Raw genomic sequence first — 18689 nt, forward strand, 5'->3', positions numbered from 1 at the left:
ACTGTTCTTCGGCTTTGTTTAAGACGGTTCTATTTAGTATTTGGTAAAAAACTCTGGTTAATCAGCAATTTAAAAATTTTAATGTTTTAAACAATTAATTCTTTAATTTCGAACATGACATTTTCAAATATAGACTGTCAGATTCTGATTTTTTAAAGAATAAAAAAGCAATAAGGTACCATGGAGTGAATTTTAGCTGTTGTTGCGAAATTGCCTGGTTCAAATGCAGATTGAACTAGGTCTAATGGTTCAAGTGAGTCTAAAACTACACACACACACACACACACACACACACATATATATATATATATATATATATATACAGACACACCACACTTATATATATATACTCACACACCACACATACATACATGCAAGTTTGTATTCTATTCCTTATGACTTACGAAGGGGTAGTTTTACTAGTTGACGTTAAATAAAAAAAAATAAAAAATTTAAAAAATTCAAAGAACTTAAGATATGTCATTTATATGTCATCTGTTAAAACGATTAGATTTACAAACATTGATGAATTATATTTATTTTGTGATGATTTTTGATACATTTACCAAAAATTAAATTCTTTTCTTCAAAATTCTTAAACGAAGCTGAGTAAATCTTAAATTATAAAGCAATCATTCCATGCCCAAAGTAGATTTTTTTATTATAACTTTTTTTAAGATTATGAAATATTTTAATTAGCTCATTTTTTAAGATTCTTTCAGCGTCTGCAGTGGAATGTAGCGCAAAATTTTTGTTTTTGCGGCGTTCATCTGGCTCATCAACGAGTGATTTAATTGTAAATTAAAGTTCGATTTCAATTGAATAAATAACACAAATGAGACGAGTTTATGATCAATGACAAACAGTTTATCTTTTCTTAATTATTATTTTTTTTATACAATTTATTTTAATAAAATTTGGCTAATGATGTGAAAGATTCTTCCCAAGAAGATTATGAAGTAAAATATTTTAATTCTATTACATTTCTTTGGTTCCACAAAGTTAACTCTTTCTAGACAAACTTCTTAAATTAATTATACTTTTGGAATAATTATCAAACAAAGTTTGTTTTAAACAAAGGTGTCGCAAAGATAAATATACTGGAGGATTTAGTCAAATTTAATGTGTCCGTTTTGATAAGACGAATGTGTTGTTAATTTTTTAATGCACGTATTGATAGATAATTTGAAATGAAATTAAAAATTATTCAGAAAAATTTATTGATTGAAAAAACCTGATTTTCTCGCCATAGAAGAAGATTTTAATTTTTATTCAAGCCGTGTAAGTGGAGTCAAGTTAAATATTTGACCTTTGTATAAACCAGCCTGCAAACAAACCAGTAATTAACACAAAGTTAACTTCTTTTATCAACTTGTAATAAATTATTATAACGGGTACTTTAAAAATTAACGATCTTTGGTTTGGTTCATGATCGCACAATAATCTTTGCATTTGATGGTATAAGAAGACGAGCTGAAACGTGAATGGTTCAATCGCTTTTATTCTTTGCTAGTGGCCTTTTCTTCGTTATTCTCACAACAGATTTGCAATTAATTTTTTAAATGGATCACCAAGAAATTATTGAATGCGGCGTTAAAAACATAGTTGATATGTATATGGACAATTTTGAAAAGAGTCAATATGCAGTCTTGATGGATGAATATACAGGATTGTTGAAACAAATCGACAAATGTGTATTAATGGAAAACGAGATTGACATGTTGGCCAAATGTTTGGCATGTGATGTCACTCTATTGGATGACCAGCTAAAGTCAATAACTTCAATCACGACTGACCAGCTTCATAAACTTATGGAGGACTTACAGAACATGTATTTTTCAAGTGTTGCTGAACCGGCAAAGAAACACAAAAGCGCTTCGAGTCTTTATTCATTCGGCATCCTAGTCAAAGGACGAATTGTGCACACGGATAAATTCTACAGAAACCTCGCAGATGGCAAAACGTACACATTACCGTATTTGAAAGACAAGTGTATGAATGAAGATTGCACGATATGTGGCGAAGAATTGTGTGTGTGGTGAAGTGCAAGCATGCATTTCATCCAACTTGTATCCATCGGTGGTACATGGAAAGTTCAACCTGTCCGTATTGCCGGTCGGAGATTGTGGTCTCGTCACTGATCGACTATCGATACGAGACAAATGTTACGAAGAATAGCGATGTGATAGCCAAAATCACACTGACCACGATGTATACAGGTACGAGAGTTTCTGGGAGCAACTAACATATAGCTTGATTGTTTTGAGTAATAAAATAAATGTTTACAGGAATAATTTGTTTGTTGGTTTTGGCTATATTTTTAATTTCCTAAACTTTAAAATCACAACAAAATGAATTTAAATGGACAACATTACGAATAACATAAACAACTTACTAGAGACCCTGCTATATATCTGGTGTCAGTATAAGTCAGAACAAAATTAATTTAAATGCACAACAAATACTTTTAAACTAGGCACAAATATATTTATGATGCATATTCATTAATTGCGGTGAGTGTTTATTACGCAAACTCAAATTTTATATATGTAGATATATCATTTTATTTTATAATTAAACATTATTTCAACATATCAGATAGAAGCTATATTAAGAAAATCAAAAGTTCAAGAAGTTTAATTATTACAATTTATTTTCTGTTCGTCTCAACTACTCCGGTTAACAAGACAAACTACAATTTAGATTTTAGCGGTTGTGAGCACATATACATATATATACATATACAATACTCGGTTGTATTACTCGGTTGTATATACAATACTCACTTTTAAATTACTAACTTTCGCGCTATTCTCGGTTCCGTTCGCTTACTTCACAGCCGCATTTTTATATTTAAAATAAACATATTTCATTAAAGTTTTCACGCATTTAAAAATGAATGACTACTTAGCTAATAATGGCTTACAAATAAATTATCGGCCACCATATTCTAATTTAACGATTTAAATTAAATCATTAAAAATAATTAACTAACGTTTTCTCTGATATTAGCTGACTTATTATTAAGTTATCGTCCTTTTTCATTTAAAATTGTCAATTCATTCTACTTCCAATTCAATTCTTGAATATATACTAGTATATTAAATTTATTAATCATGTTTAATATGCGTATTAGTGTGCTTCTTAGGGTATTACATTTTTTGTAAGACGTCAAAAAATAAAGAATTAAAATTAATTAATGAAAATATATGTTGATAAATTAGTTGTGTTCGTTCGTTTGAAGTTATTTTAAATTCATTTGACTAAAAAAATTTCCAACTAGCACGATGAAGATGTTGTCTGCAGATGCATGCAAGTTGTTGCTCCTTGTCTATTTTACGTCTCTGGCTCTTGGTTTCATCGCAGGTTTGTCCTAGACTTGGTTCTGCGACCAAGAAATAACTTAAGTTTTATAAATAAAATTATTGTTAAATAATTTGTAAAATAATAAAACCATGTCTGTTCATTATTATTTAATAAAAGTACATTGTGCTGGCTTCAATACGATGAAATCACGATTGTAACTTATTTGTTGGCGAAGGATGGTGGAAGGTAAAAATTTATGTGAGGGCTGAGTGGGCGAGTCACGAGTCAAACAATTGCAAAATGAGAACGGTTCCTATTCTCATGTTTGATCCAAATTTTCCAGGTCCCAGCATCTACAGGAATAAATATAAACTATCGAGATACATCGTCGCAAGGCAGTACTTGGAATTTGAGCCGATCCTTTACAACGGCCAGAAGCTAAGAACTGCTGAACTTCAAGACCATACAAATGGTAGGTTTTACTGTTACGCGATGTTATTGTTCTTTATTAAGCAACTCTGACAATCACAAAGCCACTTACATACTATTTTATACTTATTATTAGGCTATCGTCCTTTTTCGTTTTAAATTGTCAATTTCTAATGTTCTTATAACCCGTAAATTTGTAAGAGCACCCAATTTGGATACCATCTTCAGCTCCAGAAACTACTACCACATCCATTTTAACAACCGATGCAACTGATACATTTCCATCAACACCAGCGACCACTACAGCCACAACTTCAAGTACAACTGATACTACATCAGCAACAGCTGTTACTACTACTACCACCGCTACTACTACTACGACGACGGTGACCACAACTACCACTACTACTACATCAAGGACAACAAAAAAACCAGCAACAACTAGACTGCTGACTACTAAATATTTGAGTAATTTTTTATGTCTTTGTTGTTAACGACATTGCTTCAAATATTCAATCAACCTCAATTTTTAATTCAGAACAACTCTCAGACATAACCAAAAGTAGTTAAATTTCTATATTCATAGCGTGTTAACTGATAATTTGTCTCACACCGAAAAATATTACATCATAGCATTACTTGATCACTTAAAATTTTAAGTAGAAAAAAAATATTTTGACATTCAGAAACTGAATATAATAATTTAACTTCAAGCTAGATCCATCTATGATAGACTGTTATAACATCTAAAATATCTGTAGGCACAAACAATCATAAACCTTATAATAAATTCATAACATTTCATCATTTTTTCCAACGCAGAACCGAATCACTTATGTAATAGAAAGCATTTTCATGTCATAAATCGCAAGACGTCCTGGTTTGAAGCCGAGAAGCTCTGTTCCAGGATTGCTCCCAATGGAAAACTTGTCAGCATAAGATCCCAACAGGATCAAAATTGTATCAAGGCCTACTTCAATAGCCACAAGCCCGATACAAGTCCGTGGTTGAAATTTTTGATAACTTTTTTTTCAAAAGTTTACTAATGAGAAAATATTTTAATATTTATCTGTTGCGTAGCATTTCAACTTTTGTAATAAACTTTTTAAAAAAGGTCACCAAAAACGAAGAACTATTTAGAAATAATAATTCAAACAATTCATAAAAAAGTAAAACCTTCCCTAAATTTTTTCAAAAACAGGCGCGTGCCAAAAAGACTTCTGGACATCCGGTCGGTACAGAGGGAATGGATTCGTGTGGGCGGCAGAAAATAGTAAATTTTCCTTCAAGAACTGGAGGCGGAATGAACCAAACAGACTGGCTGGAGAGGATTGCGTACACATCTGGGGCTACGAGGATTATAAGTGGAATGATATAAACTGCGACGGTCGCAGGTATCGTAGCTGTCCGCTGTGTGTGTTCTGATGGTGTTTTTTAGTTAAGATAATTCGTTGTGATTTGAAAAATTTTCAGACTTTTTGTAATTTGTATTAAGAGTAAGACTTACTCTTAATATACTTAGTTTTGTTTTGCCCAATATAAGAACTTGCTTTGTGTTTGTTGGTTTGTTGTTACAGAGTTAATTAAGATAAGCTATGAAAAAATAGATGCAATGTCTATTTCTGGAACATGTGCAAACTGAGCATGGTTTTGGGAACATGCAATCTCTGCTGTGACTAAAAATCCGATAGCTAACACCCTCTCTTTGTGTCCGCCACTGCATGAATAACCCTTTCTTCTGTTAGGGGTACTACAACATTATCGGCACAACCAACCAAGTCTACATTCCATTTTCCAGTAAATTAATTTTCTATTCGACCGACAAAGTTTAAATATTACATGATTCTAGATATAGAGTCTATCATTTTTATCATAAACATAAAAATTTGCGCCATTACATCTCAATTTACTTTTTAAGTTTTTAGTTTTTCACAAAACTTCCTTCCTTCACCTGTCGTAATGACAAACAATTTTTGTTCAAAAAATTATTTCAATGATAAACAGTGTTCATTAATTTAGAATTCGTGATCGTTGTCTGTTGTTGGATCAGCTGATTAACTTTATAAAGGGCAAACTTTATAAGTTCTCCCTTTAATTTTTAAGGTTCTTGAATCTAGGGGACATCTGTGGCTGGGATGCTCTAAACCAAAAATCTCCAAACCATAAGGACGTCCGTCATGTTGAAATATTCCGTGCTAGAATTTTAAAAGTAAAAATTTATAAAATCCATGAGTTTGTCAGTTCAAAGGTTTTCAATGACGTCAAACGATGACACTGAAGAAATAGTTAATATCAATTTTGACAAACTCGTACCCATAAGATATATTCTCCTATCACATCACTCGTTTTAACACCGACTATAAAGCTCCAGGCCTCTCTTGATTGTAGACACACATCGTCTGGAGGATATAGTCAAATTTAACGTGTATGTTTTGATAAGACGAATGTGTTGTTAACTTTTTAATGCATGTATTGATAGATAATTTGAAATGAAAGTAAGACTTTTTCAGGGAAATTTATCGATTGAAAAAACCTGATTTTCATGCTTCAGAGCAATATTTAAATGTTTATCGAAGCCATGTCTGCTGCGTCGGAATAAAATTTGAAAATATCGGGGGCACTGAACTTTTAATTTAAATAGTAAAACTTTAATTCAAATTTTTAAAATTTGTTAACAAAGAACTTCCTACTATTGAAAATACCAAAAAAAAGTATTTTGAAAAAGAAAACTTACTTGCAAAGCACTGAATCGCCGTTAGTGTTACAATTGCCAACACGTAATAACTAAAATTCATTTCGGATGATGTTTCAAGTCCTAACGCTGGCAATGAAAAAAAATATTTTTAAGTTTAAAAATATCCAGTGAACAACCTAAATATGCGTGAATCAACTATTATATATGCAAAATTTAGCATAAAACAAACAGATATTCCTAATTTGCCATATGTTAAAATTTCATCTCAGTCGATTATTGTGTCAATCGCAATTGATATACTCCTCAATTTTTAAAAATTAATTATTCGTATTATTATTTTGTTCAATGGGACGTTGCACTAACACCAAATTTAACCGTGTTATCATTATTTTAAAAACTTTAAATCCAACCTATCATTCTCACAGAAGTGTTAACAAAAATTCATGAAACCGTTTTAAAATCGGAATATCATTTAAAAAAATTCATTTGACATGAGTGCCGGATCAAGACACAGTGGCGGCGCAAGGCGTGGGCGAAGTGGGCGACCACCCACGGCCTCGCTGCTAGAGGGTCTCGCCTTGCTTCAAATATTTTATGCACACTACAGCTTTTACTTACACAATGACTGTGGCATAAAAATTTGATTCCATTTTTGGTATGAAAACTCCCATAAACATTGAGCTTCACTTAACGACCTTCATCTCGATTACGCCAGTATTTTTTCTTTGTATGTTTCTCTTTTTCAATTTGTAGATATTTTTATATTTCGCGGCGGTTCTCTACATTCAACGCTTTTTTGTTTACTTAGTTAAACATTTCGCAACGTGTAAAAACCAATCAAAATAAGCACACGATCAGAATGTCGATGGCCTACGCGGTGATATTATTATTTATTAGCAACAAGTTAAAAATAGTTCTTAATCGTCAATAATTTGCACGTAAAGTTTTGAAAAATGTCAATTTTTTTTATATTTAATAAATTCACTAAAAAATTTATTTAAAATATTATTTAAAAGATATTCTCTAATGATAGTGAAGGAAACGTGCAAGTGGTCAACCGTGAAATATTATAACGCCGCACGGCCTTCGCACTGCCCCCTCTAACCCTCCTCGATCCGCCATTGAGATTGACCGCACCGTTAGATCTTAAGTGCTAAACTTTTGAGTTGAAAATAAAATTTATTTATTCTCATCTAACCACAACTGAATCGAAATACTCCACTACGTTAGTTCTGTTGGTGTTTGATAATAAAAATGAAATTTATGCAGCGATAAGTTGCCTGAAAAAATTTTCAAAGCAGCAGTTCTCTTCAAGAAAATGTAGAGAGAGAGAGAGAGACAGATTTGTTTTCTACTTTTTCTAGTCAATCATTCTTGGGACGATGCTTTCAGGAGACTATGAAAAATAAGTTAATTTCTTGTACTAACCACCCACCAGTGACAAAAAACTGGTGAAGGTGTGTGTATTCTTGTACAGTTTTCTTGAATTAAAGTCCAGATTTGTCCGTGAATACTATTAACTGATAGTAGTGTGGATATTTCCTGAAAAGGGGTTTAACAACTAGAACAACGAAAGGCTTTTTCCAAGTGTTTCCATGTAGCGTTCATCTAATACAATAGTGAACGGAGGAGATGTTGTTGGCAGATGCACTGTACAGGTATCTTCATTTTAAAAAACCTTTTTATCCATGAAATAAATTCTGCCCTTGAATCATTAGTCTTGTAACCAGTTACCCAAGCCTTTGGATTTTCTGGAGTTCCTTGGCCATAGACAAATGAGTCTGTAGGGGTTGTTCAAATAAATTATTATCTTTTCTTAAAGAGAATTAATATTTTTTAACTAAAATAATTTGAACTATAAGATTGAACACTTTTTGTAAAAGATCCCAATGAGTATCACAGACTTCTTTGGAAGATTCAAATCTCTATCGAATCCATGATGATTGAGAATTATGTAGTAATAGAAATGATCAATACAAGGCAGTTTTAGTTTGGAATTGTTTAAATTCAATTTAGATAAATTAAATCTTTCATGGTATACTTAGTATTATGAACAAATTAAGTATAATTACTCTTCAGTTTATATTTAGAAAACTTAACATATTTGCGGCCGCACTGTTACAAAAGTTAATCAGGAATGGTCGTTTAAAAACCTGAACGTGTGAACTTAAAAACTATCGTAAGCTCTTCATAATGAGTCAACACTTATTTAAACAAAATCTGGCATAAACAGATGTTAACAATTGACTTTCTACCATCAATCAATCCCCTTAAAGTTGTGTGTATCAATCAATATGTGCATGTTTATGTTATACAACTTTGTGTGTAAAACATTGTTTATTGTATTATTTTATTCAGTAGATAATGAAGGTTGGTCGGTAACGAATAAAAATTGTTGGCTTCGCTATTTATAATAAGACAGAAAAATTATGAGGCTGGCGGGCAAAATATTTTCAAATTTAATTCTTCAAAGATTAAATTTTTAAAGTAATTGAAGTGATTAATTAAAGTAAATTTTAAATAAGTTAGCTATTCCGTACAGATATGTCTAAATTGAAATGTAGTATTATATCGCGTAATTTGAGATCATCTGGATTACATGAAGTAATTATATTTAATCAAGGATCAAACCAAAAACGAACGTGTGAATTTTTGAGAACTGAATGAACTTAAAGTAGATAAACGAATGAGTGAACATAAAGTGGATAAACGAATGAGTGAAGGTAAAGTGGATAAACAAACGCAAATGAAAACATTTCTCTAACGTTTTGTCTCACAGCCATTTAAACATTTTAAAAATGAAAAAACATAAAAAAAACTATTTGCGAATTTTATTTATTGTTCGCGGTGTATTCAAACAAGAATTCTATTTGTTTGCCTCTTGCACATCATTACGGTAGAATTGTTCGTGGTCTTGGAGCATTTTCTTTCGCAATGAAATTTTAACATAGCAGAACATAACATTTAAAAAATATATTTTCCCCATTCATCACGTCTGTCTATCGTTTAAGACGGTAACCGTGGTGTTAATTGTGTTTTACAAAAAATTTTCACAATAGCACATGTGGCAGGATTAACAGGTAGAGAAGTTACTTCTGTTTTTTAAATATATTATAATCTATCTAACTCGCACGTGAAATTATTCCTTCACTGGCATTCCTTGAGTTGCATTTTGAGATTTATTTTTTGTTTGAATTTATTTTAAAATTAATTAAAAATACTCCTGCGATGTTATTTAGCAATAATTTGAATAAAAAATTGATAATAATTAATTTATTTTTTTCATTTTTTGATGTTTATTTGAGCGTGCAAGGGCCAAGCGCCAGGTTTAAAATGTTTACTAGAGCGTACAGTTATTTGGTGGCAAAGCATGAAAAAACGTTCGTCTGCCTCAACAGGGGAGTGTCCATTCCGTTGAGTATTCCAGTGGAGAGTTTGACTGGATGCCTTGTTAAATGCTTGGTAGTTAGTTCTGGTTATGATTAATTAAAATACTAGATTATAAAGTTAAATCATTTGTGATCACATACACAATTTCAACGTCAGTTGAAAATGTTTTTTTTACCAAAAAATAGAACACGTACCATTATCTAGAGAATGAAGAAATGCTTTTTTTTACAATAAATTTAAGCAAAAAATAGAATATCCACTAATATTTATTAAAATTATTTTTCTTTATGAAAAAACTTTTTTCCATGTAAATAAAGGTAGCGATAACTGATGGTGAATTACGAGGAGTGAGTTACATGCAGTCCAGCAGATCCTGCACATGCCTCCAGAAATCAAACCTAACCTACCAAGTTACGGCCGTTGGTTCAATGACTGCAGCTGATTGCAGGAGTTATGTTATTCACGGTTGTTTATAATTTAATTATTATTACTTAACCAGTTTATAATTTAATTATTATTACTTAACCAGTTTGAATTGTAAAAATACACGCTATGTAAATGCATTTGATTGATTGACTGATGTTTGAAGCAAAATTAATTACACTTAAACGTTATTTCAAGCAAGATGAGAATTGAAATATACCAACGCAGAGTGCCCGGCAAATTTTGATTACGTGATAGAGTACCACAAGTGCTACAAAATGCAGTTTAAGAGGAAAACCTGGCAGGATGGCAGAACCTCCTGTAACGCTATCTCGTCGTCACACCCCGCCATCTTTGAGGATGATGTCGAATACAACATTGCCTTTAATTATGTCAACCACACAACTCCAGGTTGCTTTTGTTTTAATATTTGTGTCTATAAATTTCTATCTGAAATATGTGTGGCGTAAACGATTGGTTGAATGATGTTATAGTTATATGGCAAATGTTTTTGCTCCTTTTGTGACTGGATTCTTCGTAACTTCGTAGATCATTGACTTGTCTGTGAGGCTTTTATTCACGGTAATTGTGTTATAGATATTTTATAAATACAAGGGGAACTATTAACCGTAATGAGAATAATTGTATAAAAATTTCACACATATGTTTGTTCAGGTTTACTGATATGTGTTTTTGTAAAGATGCGACTCTGTCTGCATGCTTGTGGGCGTATATAAATATCTTTTCTAGTTTTTGTTGATGCAACAGAAATTGAATATCTGAATTATTTCAATCTTTTATCATTACTATTAAAAACTACTATTAAAAACTACTATTAAAAACTACTAAAACTACTATTATTTTAGCTGGCAAACTTTGTCCGGGGATATATTTTCCAAATTCTTTCACCTTTTTCATTGGTGGGTATAGAACCTACTTCAATGGAACCAGAACTCCCTTTTATTGGTCTCCCTACCCTGGTTAGTCAGTTTCAGATATGATATGTTTAGGATTGTTAATAGAGTTGTGAAGGTTTAATAGGTGGTTATTTGTGAAGGTTCTATGGTGAATGCCTAATTTTCAGTCATGTTGCCACGTTCGCTACGAAAAAAAGAAATACTCTTTTTTCTGTCAATTTATCCCCTTTTACTACCACCTCTTTGAATTTTTATAAAGATCGGTTAAAATTTCTTTAAACCTACATTGTTTATTTCTCAACTTTTCCATTAATTTTTCCTAAATCACGTTTAAATCCTCCATTACCGTGTGATAGCCCGGGATTTCGTTTAAACCAACTCGTCGCGCAATACATTTACTGAATACATTTCTACATAAATAGGAGTCTACCACCCCATGCAAGCGACAAAGGCGTGGCACAAGGGTGAGCCAGGTACTCCGGACAATGGTAAGGATTGTTGCGTGCAGATGTTCCTAACGGTGTACACTGGCTTGGATGACGAACACTGTTTCTATACTCTCTGCATGCTGTGTGAAGTTGATCTGCAAAACTGAGGAATTAATCACAATGGCGTTCTTTCAGTTTAAGCTATCTAGTTTTTCTTCGTAACGACTGATCACTAACGGAAGATGATCAAAATTTAGCGATAGTTTGTCAAGTTTGATATTTTAACTTTGTTTGTATAATTAGTTTAATAGTTAACGAACATGTTAATAATGTATGGTTTACTTTTTTATGATTCTCCTAACAAGCTTTCTCATGTTTCTCTACTGTGCACATCAACATTATCAAATGAATATCTAAACAATTTATTTTATAAATCAAAACATGCGCGAGGGAGATTGGCCTTTAATCTTTAAAAATAATAATAACAATTTGACATTTTTATGAGATTTTAAATGTAACAATTTTTCCATTTAAAAACTCGACAATGTTTGATTTAAGTTTAATTTTTGAAATTTGAAAAAAAAAACATCCGAACTCGAAGGGGTGTAATGGTTGAGGAATCTGGTCCCGATGTTGTAGCGATTTAACCGGCCTCAGGTGTCAAACTGATTAAATAATGAGAAATAAGCCAGAAAAATTTCGCTCTTAATTTTTAGGATAATTTCGGATCTGCGACTAAAGTTGTCGTGCTGCCGGCGAAGTAAGAAGGATGCGAGCAGCGACTCGGACAAAACGTAAAAAGGTAATCGGAGTATGGCAAGTTTATTCCAATTGACAGTAGTTGCTTTATTAAAGGGTATCAATACACTCCAGAATCAATATATCCCTAGATTTTTCTACCCTCTACTCTCTCCATTACAGTAAAACAAAAAAAATTATATCTGCAAAAGTAGTATCAGTATAATATTTATAACATGTTTATATCGTTGAATTTATTTTCCAGCGCTGTTTGCAACTGGCTAGGAAATTGAATGTAACATAGAGAATCTGGCTTTTTTTGATGGCCATGACTCAATGCTGGCCATTTAACAGTTTATTGGAGTATAATTTTTGATGGCATGTCGTAAGAATTTTCAGTTGTTTCTTAATTCAATATTATTATCAAGAATATATTAAAATTCCACTTTCTAACAATTTAAACACTCAAAATAAAAGTTATTTTTAAAGTTTTAGACAGAAAACAGACAAAGTATTAAAACTATGATATCATTTAATATAACTGCCCCTCCTTTCTCCGGTGATCAATTTTGAGATGTAGATGTACATTAAGATAATATTGAATACACCATTTGGAGATAAGTTCGCCACGCACACGCACTCGCGCGTACACGCACACGAACACGCACGTACACAAACAAACAATACATTCAATGAATTAAATCCCATCAAGTGCGTATCAATTTTGGAGAAAGCGGGCCACCACTTGGGCTGGAATCAAAAAATATCCTAATACAATTTTATTCTGTTGTCAATGTTTATTCTACCTATCATCACTTATCATGGAAAAAGCAACATCACGTAGACAACTAGGTCTGAAAATTGTGATTTCATTCGAGCTAACTAAATAACAAATAATATCGTAATAATATTAATGTGCGGTTTACAGAGTAGAGTAGATAGTCTAGTGAAGAAGTTTTGTGTGCCATTTATCAAATCAATTCAAATCAAATTCAATAATGATATTACATTATTTTTAAGGTAAGCAGTATTTTGTCATTTATTAGTTAGTTTATCCATCCATCCACCTATCCATCTATCCATCCATCTATCCATCCATTCATCCATTCATTCCTCCATCCATCCATCCATTCATTCGTCCATCCATCCATCCATCCATCCATCCATCCATCCATCCATTCATCCCTCCATCCATCTATTCATCCATTCATTCATTCGTTCGTTCATTCGTTCATTCATCCATTCATTCGATCGCCCATTAACTTTTTATGTACTTCTCTATTCTTTTATAAATTCACTCCATTCATTCCATCAGTTTGTATATCCATTCATTCATTTTTTCCATTTATCCATTCTGTCATCCATCCATCCGTTCATTTATATTTTTACCACAGATTAAATGCACTCCAACCACATTTGACTGGCAAACAACCGGTTAGTTTCACTACCGTACAAACTCAGAAAGTGTGGAGAGAAGGTGTTGAAATTGGTGAAACCACAATTTCCAAACCATGATAGATATGCCGCGTACCACCAACCTTTGGCGAGTTGTATTTTAAAAATATATATTCAGGAATCAAGAGAGTTTTGGGTCATGGAAACGTTTAAAATATGCACAAACGATTAGACTGTAATTATGTAATGATTTTGAATTGAAATCAGAGTTTGAAATTATGTAATGATTTTGAATTGAAATCAGATTTTAAATTTTTGCAGACGTTCTTAAAAAGTTTCGTCTCCATTCCAATGCAAAGGTATTAATGACAATTTATAGTATTCGTCGTTGTGGTTTCCACATATCGATTACATCAAAACACCCATTACATCAATTACATTGCAGTTATTACATCAATCATACTCACAAACTACGTGGCCATATAATCACATTAACCTGCTTCGTAACGGGCAGCACAGTTGACCCAGCCATCCGGGTCGTTATCCTGATCGAAAGTGGAGAAGGACATGCCAACTCTCATCAGGCCCTTCGAAGTGCTACAATTACCTCTCGCGAAGTTGATTGCCTCCATTCTGTATTTTGCTGCTTCTGAACCGACAATGAATTGATCGTAATAAGAATATTGGAGCTCTGGGATTTCTGCGGTAATAATTAATTAATTTTTTTCCAACTTACTGTATTGCTTTTTAAAGGTAACAAGAACAAAAACACAGTGTGAGTAAATACAGGTGGCACGTGAGATCTTTTTCAAACGGAATTGGATCCAGCCAAAGCATCAGCTCTGCCAAGCACCTTAACCGTTACTCCACCGCACCGGCCAATAATATGAAGTTATATATAAATGGATAAAAGGAACTTAATTACATTTTTAATTATAAATTTTGGAGCAGCACTGAAGCAGCATTGTCAGTTTGTTGTGTCGATTCGTCATTTCGGGCAAGTACAAATTCATTGAAAAACGCGAAATTTTAAATTTATTGACAGATTATAATACAGACTCCAAAACAATTAACATCTATAAACAGCCAAGAAACTCACCCTGGCTTACATTAAGAAACACGTGAAGACCGCACTTGTAACTATTCGTCAGCTTAAACAACAATTCATTGCCTATCCAAAATGCGTTCCACGACTTTCCACAACAACATTCGCTACCAGCGGTATTTGGTGAGGCCGACGAATCCGGTTCAGAAAAACCGATTTTAAATTGAGACCAATTTTTATTGAAGGACTTGGATGCTGGGTTGACTTTCAGTTGAACCAGGAACATCTTACTTGTTGGCGCTATGAAGTCTGAATTAGTTTCACCAATTTATCATTAACAACTTCAAATAATTTTTAAATGAGGAATTTTTATTTTGAAGCTTAAATACGATAATGATGAAATTAATTCTCAACTGGTCCTAATTAAAACGATACATTGAGATAAAAATTTGTCATGCGGTTATTCTGAAAAACAAAAAGATGAAACTTATTATTCGTTGTTATACACACTCGGCCTAATGAACAAGTGCTGGTGTGGGTACTTTGGAACGAGCACCAGACCAGCTGAGCTGACAGGTTTCAGCTGTGGAAACCAATTGATAAAAATTAGCTATTTGTTCAATAACGGCATCAAAATATTTTGTAATGAAATAAATAGTTTGATTAATTTATAAAAAAAATCACTGATATTCTAAACAGCAAGAATTTTTACAGGTAAAAAAAAATAATTGTTTCAATGAGTTGCAAAAAATCATACTGCATAATATCCACAATCCGACTGTTTAGTATAGTAAATCGGTCTGTAGCGAAAAAACTCGCATGTCCCTGAATGGAATCTCAAATTAAATCCTAGGCAGATCGGCTGATCAGCTTGCCTGTAGCGACAGAAATATGTGCAAGTGATCAGTTGAGTTGTCATGCTATCTTCAACTTGACCATGTAGAATCAAATCATCAAACTGGATGACATCTTTCAGATTTATTTTTTCCGTGGTACTTTCAATAGAGCAAGCATCGTCAGCATCAATTCGCAGCTTCTGGTAACAAGCAGTGACGTTCGAAAAGTTTAAAAGTTGCTCAATGGGAGGTGACGATGATGGGAGATCAGCGATCAACTCCAAAACAAAATATTGGCCAAAAAAAACAATGGTTAGCTTCAACAAACTCATATTTTTTTAACTGTACTGTTTTTGTTGTAAACGTTTAAGCTGAAACTAACAATATATAAAAACTCAGTAACTGAATTGTTGAAATTATATTGTAGTGAATGAATTTGTGTGTTGTTGTGTGTGTATGTGTTGCATGTGTGTGTGAATGTGTGTGTGAATGTGTGTATGTTGCAATAGTGTGTGTATGTGTGTTGCAAAAAGTGTGTGCGTGTGTGTATCGAACGCATTTATTTCTCATTGTCTCATTGTCTGCCATGAATGCCCGATTATCGTTATGCTAATGACAGAACAGGAAATGATCCGAATAATGATGAGAAAGAATCGATCCGGAAAGAGTTCTTCCACTGTATTCATGCTAATTTTTCCATTCATGTTTTTTTGTTTATCCTGCCTTTATTACTTCCCAACACGCTACACGCAATTATCATATTTTTAGATTCCTCAAAACGAACTCCGTAGCCTGTTGTTGACCCAGCTAGAATCTGTGTTTACTAACCAAAACCAACATATTTTTAGTCATCACTACCACAATCGTCATGATCATATTATTATTATTATTATTTATTATTATTATCAAGTTTTATTGAATTTTTAGCCATATTTATGAAACCGCAGTAAAAAAAATGTTTTTGTTTGGTTCGATTGTCATTCAAGTTCGCAGCGCGTTATCAACGTTTTTAAAATAAATCCTGGCAAAAAATTTTCTGTCTGTACGTAAGTATGTATGTGTGTGTGTGCGAATGTGTATCTGTGTATATATATAAATCGAATTATATTATTTAAAATTATCGTTGTCAATTTTAGTAAAGCTTTTTGTTTAGAAAACAGAGTGGCTTACTGAAGCCATAGTGGGCTTACTTAACGAAATTGCATGGGTTTGACTCAATATGTTTAAAACATTGTTATTAAATTGAATAATGTAATTATTGGAAATTATTGGAAATTTTTGTCAATTTAAATGAAAATATTGCTCTTTGTTTAAAAAACACAATGGCTAACTTACCGCTTAACAAAGCCATAGGTTAGCTTAATTACGAAATTGCAATATTTTCATTAAAATTAAAAAAATAATTTTAAATTAAATAATTCCAGGTTTATTTGTTAATTAGTTGATTGATTGGTTAGTTAAATGATTGGTTGATTGTTTGGTCAGTTGATTTGATTCAGCGGTTGATTAATTGATTCAGCGGTTGATTGACCGGTTAATTGATAGTACAGTATCAAACAGTATCTTATTGAACAAAGTAGTATCATAAAATAAATAAAGAAACTTTTTTCAAAAATTTTAAAATTCTCAATTTGATTTCATTGCGATATCGACGATGATGATTGTGACTGACTAATTAAAAATATCAAATAAAACTTATAAAATAGGATGGGCAAATGACGTCATGCTAACAGTAGTTATTTAACTGCCTGTTAGTGAATTAGCCGGTATAAAGTTTATATTCAATTCCTATCAAATAAAGTTGACCAAATAACATACACAGGCAAAACTGAATAAAGCAATAGATAGATTGATATATGTAGTTATTTAACATTTATAATGTTATATTTACACATTCAAATTGTACAATTGTGTTATAGTGTAGTCTCAAATTATTTTGAGTTCTCTCAGAAAAATTTAAACTTTTTACTATGTACTAGTTACTTTGATCAACAATTTAAAAAAACGTTTTTGTTTGATTTCATCGCGATATCGATGATGATGATTGTGACCTGACTGGTTAAGAAACATCAAAGAAAATTTTAAAAATAGGATGATTGGATGGAATTACTTGGCAAATAAAACTTGTGAATATGTTCTATTTTAATTAAATTTTGTATAAAATATTTCTAAACTCGCTCGCGTTATTTCTTTGATATCGATATTGGGGATATTCGTATATAAAGCGACCAAAATTTTAATATAAAAGCGCTAATAAATCTACGCATATTGGCTCGGCTTGGCTTGGCTCGGCTTGGCTTGGCTCGGCTTGGAATCGGATGTTAAGCAAGGTGTGGTCTCAAACTATTTTGAATTCTTCCAGATATTATATGTTTATATAAAAAGCAATATAGCAGATTCATCCAGCCAACTAGAAAGTTTCGAAGGCGTTTGTTCGTTGACGTCAATTTAGTACGGTTAGCATTAGCATTGTTGTTAAGGCTGTATAATAGTGTACTACATACATTAAATAAGTTTTTTACTGGTGTGAATAATTGAAATGATGAAAATGTATGGTTGGAACGAGTATAAATAGAGGAGCTGAAACAACATGAAAATCAGATCAGGCATTCTGCCTCGCTTGAAGCAGTCTGTCTGATCTCATTTATTTTATTTTTTTAAATTTTTTATTTTTATTTATTTTATTATATAGAGTTATATAGAGTTTGCATGTCTGTGGTTTGTGTGTTTGTATGTTGTGATTTTTTATATTTTAGGTGGGTTCTTTAGCGGTTGCTCATACATACATACATACATCATGTTTGTTTGTGTGGTAGTATTTAATGTTCTGTTTTACTCTTTTTTCTCTTTCTTCATGAGTTTTAAGTTAAGTTAATGAAGCATAGGTAGGTGAGTTAAAAATTAATTTATTATATAGGTAAGCTAGGGCATAAGGTAATTTAGTTACATAGGTAGGTTAGGGACTTCTATTCTTTTACTCTACTTGGTGGTGTGTTTTTTGTTTTGTGTTTTTTTTTGTTTTCACAACATACATATAACAGGTACGCGTTGGTTCCTAGTTTTAGTGAGATTTTTATTGATTGAATG

General features: G+C 32.2%; 5 protein-coding genes across 5 annotated transcripts; 3 read left to right on the top strand and 2 right to left on the bottom strand.

Moving 5' to 3' along the window:
• Positions 1 to 1562: 1562 nt before the first annotated feature.
• Positions 1563 to 2245, top strand: HELRODRAFT_182431 (hypothetical protein; the record flags this gene model as incomplete). The annotated part of the gene is made up of 2 exons (XM_009032693.1): positions 1563 to 1963; positions 2026 to 2245. The coding sequence occupies 2 exons, from the start codon at positions 1563 to 1565 to the stop codon at positions 2243 to 2245; spliced, it is 621 nt and encodes a 206-aa protein (XP_009030941.1).
• Positions 2246 to 3287: 1042 nt separating this feature from the next.
• On the top strand, positions 3288 to 7534 carry HELRODRAFT_182432 (hypothetical protein; the record flags this gene model as incomplete). The annotated part of the gene is made up of 7 exons (XM_009032694.1): positions 3288 to 3366; positions 3542 to 3778; positions 4558 to 4734; positions 4937 to 5129; positions 5839 to 5983; positions 6416 to 6489; positions 7447 to 7534. The coding sequence occupies 7 exons, from the start codon at positions 3288 to 3290 to the stop codon at positions 7532 to 7534; spliced, it is 993 nt and encodes a 330-aa protein (XP_009030942.1).
• A 2229-nt stretch (positions 7535 to 9763) lies between these two features.
• HELRODRAFT_182433 (hypothetical protein) lies at positions 9764 to 11755 on the top strand (the record flags this gene model as incomplete). Its single annotated transcript, XM_009032695.1, has 5 exons — positions 9764 to 9895; positions 10138 to 10285; positions 10472 to 10654; positions 11110 to 11223; positions 11583 to 11755. 5 exons carry the CDS (start codon positions 9764 to 9766, stop codon positions 11753 to 11755), a joined length of 750 nt encoding a protein of 249 aa, XP_009030943.1.
• A 1966-nt stretch (positions 11756 to 13721) lies between these two features.
• On the bottom strand, positions 13722 to 15052 carry HELRODRAFT_182434 (hypothetical protein; the record flags this gene model as incomplete). Its single annotated transcript, XM_009032696.1, has 3 exons — positions 13722 to 13864; positions 14218 to 14421; positions 14821 to 15052. 3 exons carry the CDS (start codon positions 15050 to 15052, stop codon positions 13722 to 13724), a joined length of 579 nt encoding a protein of 192 aa, XP_009030944.1.
• A 204-nt stretch (positions 15053 to 15256) lies between these two features.
• On the bottom strand, positions 15257 to 15934 carry HELRODRAFT_182435 (hypothetical protein; the record flags this gene model as incomplete). The annotated part of the gene is made up of 2 exons (XM_009032697.1): positions 15257 to 15349; positions 15524 to 15934. 2 exons carry the CDS (start codon positions 15932 to 15934, stop codon positions 15257 to 15259), a joined length of 504 nt encoding a protein of 167 aa, XP_009030945.1.
• Between the last annotated feature and the right edge of the window lie 2755 nt (positions 15935 to 18689).

This window comes from Helobdella robusta (assembly GCF_000326865.2).
Source record: "Helobdella robusta unplaced genomic scaffold HELROscaffold_86, whole genome shotgun sequence".
NCBI lineage: Eukaryota > Metazoa > Annelida > Clitellata > Rhynchobdellida > Glossiphoniidae > Helobdella > Helobdella robusta.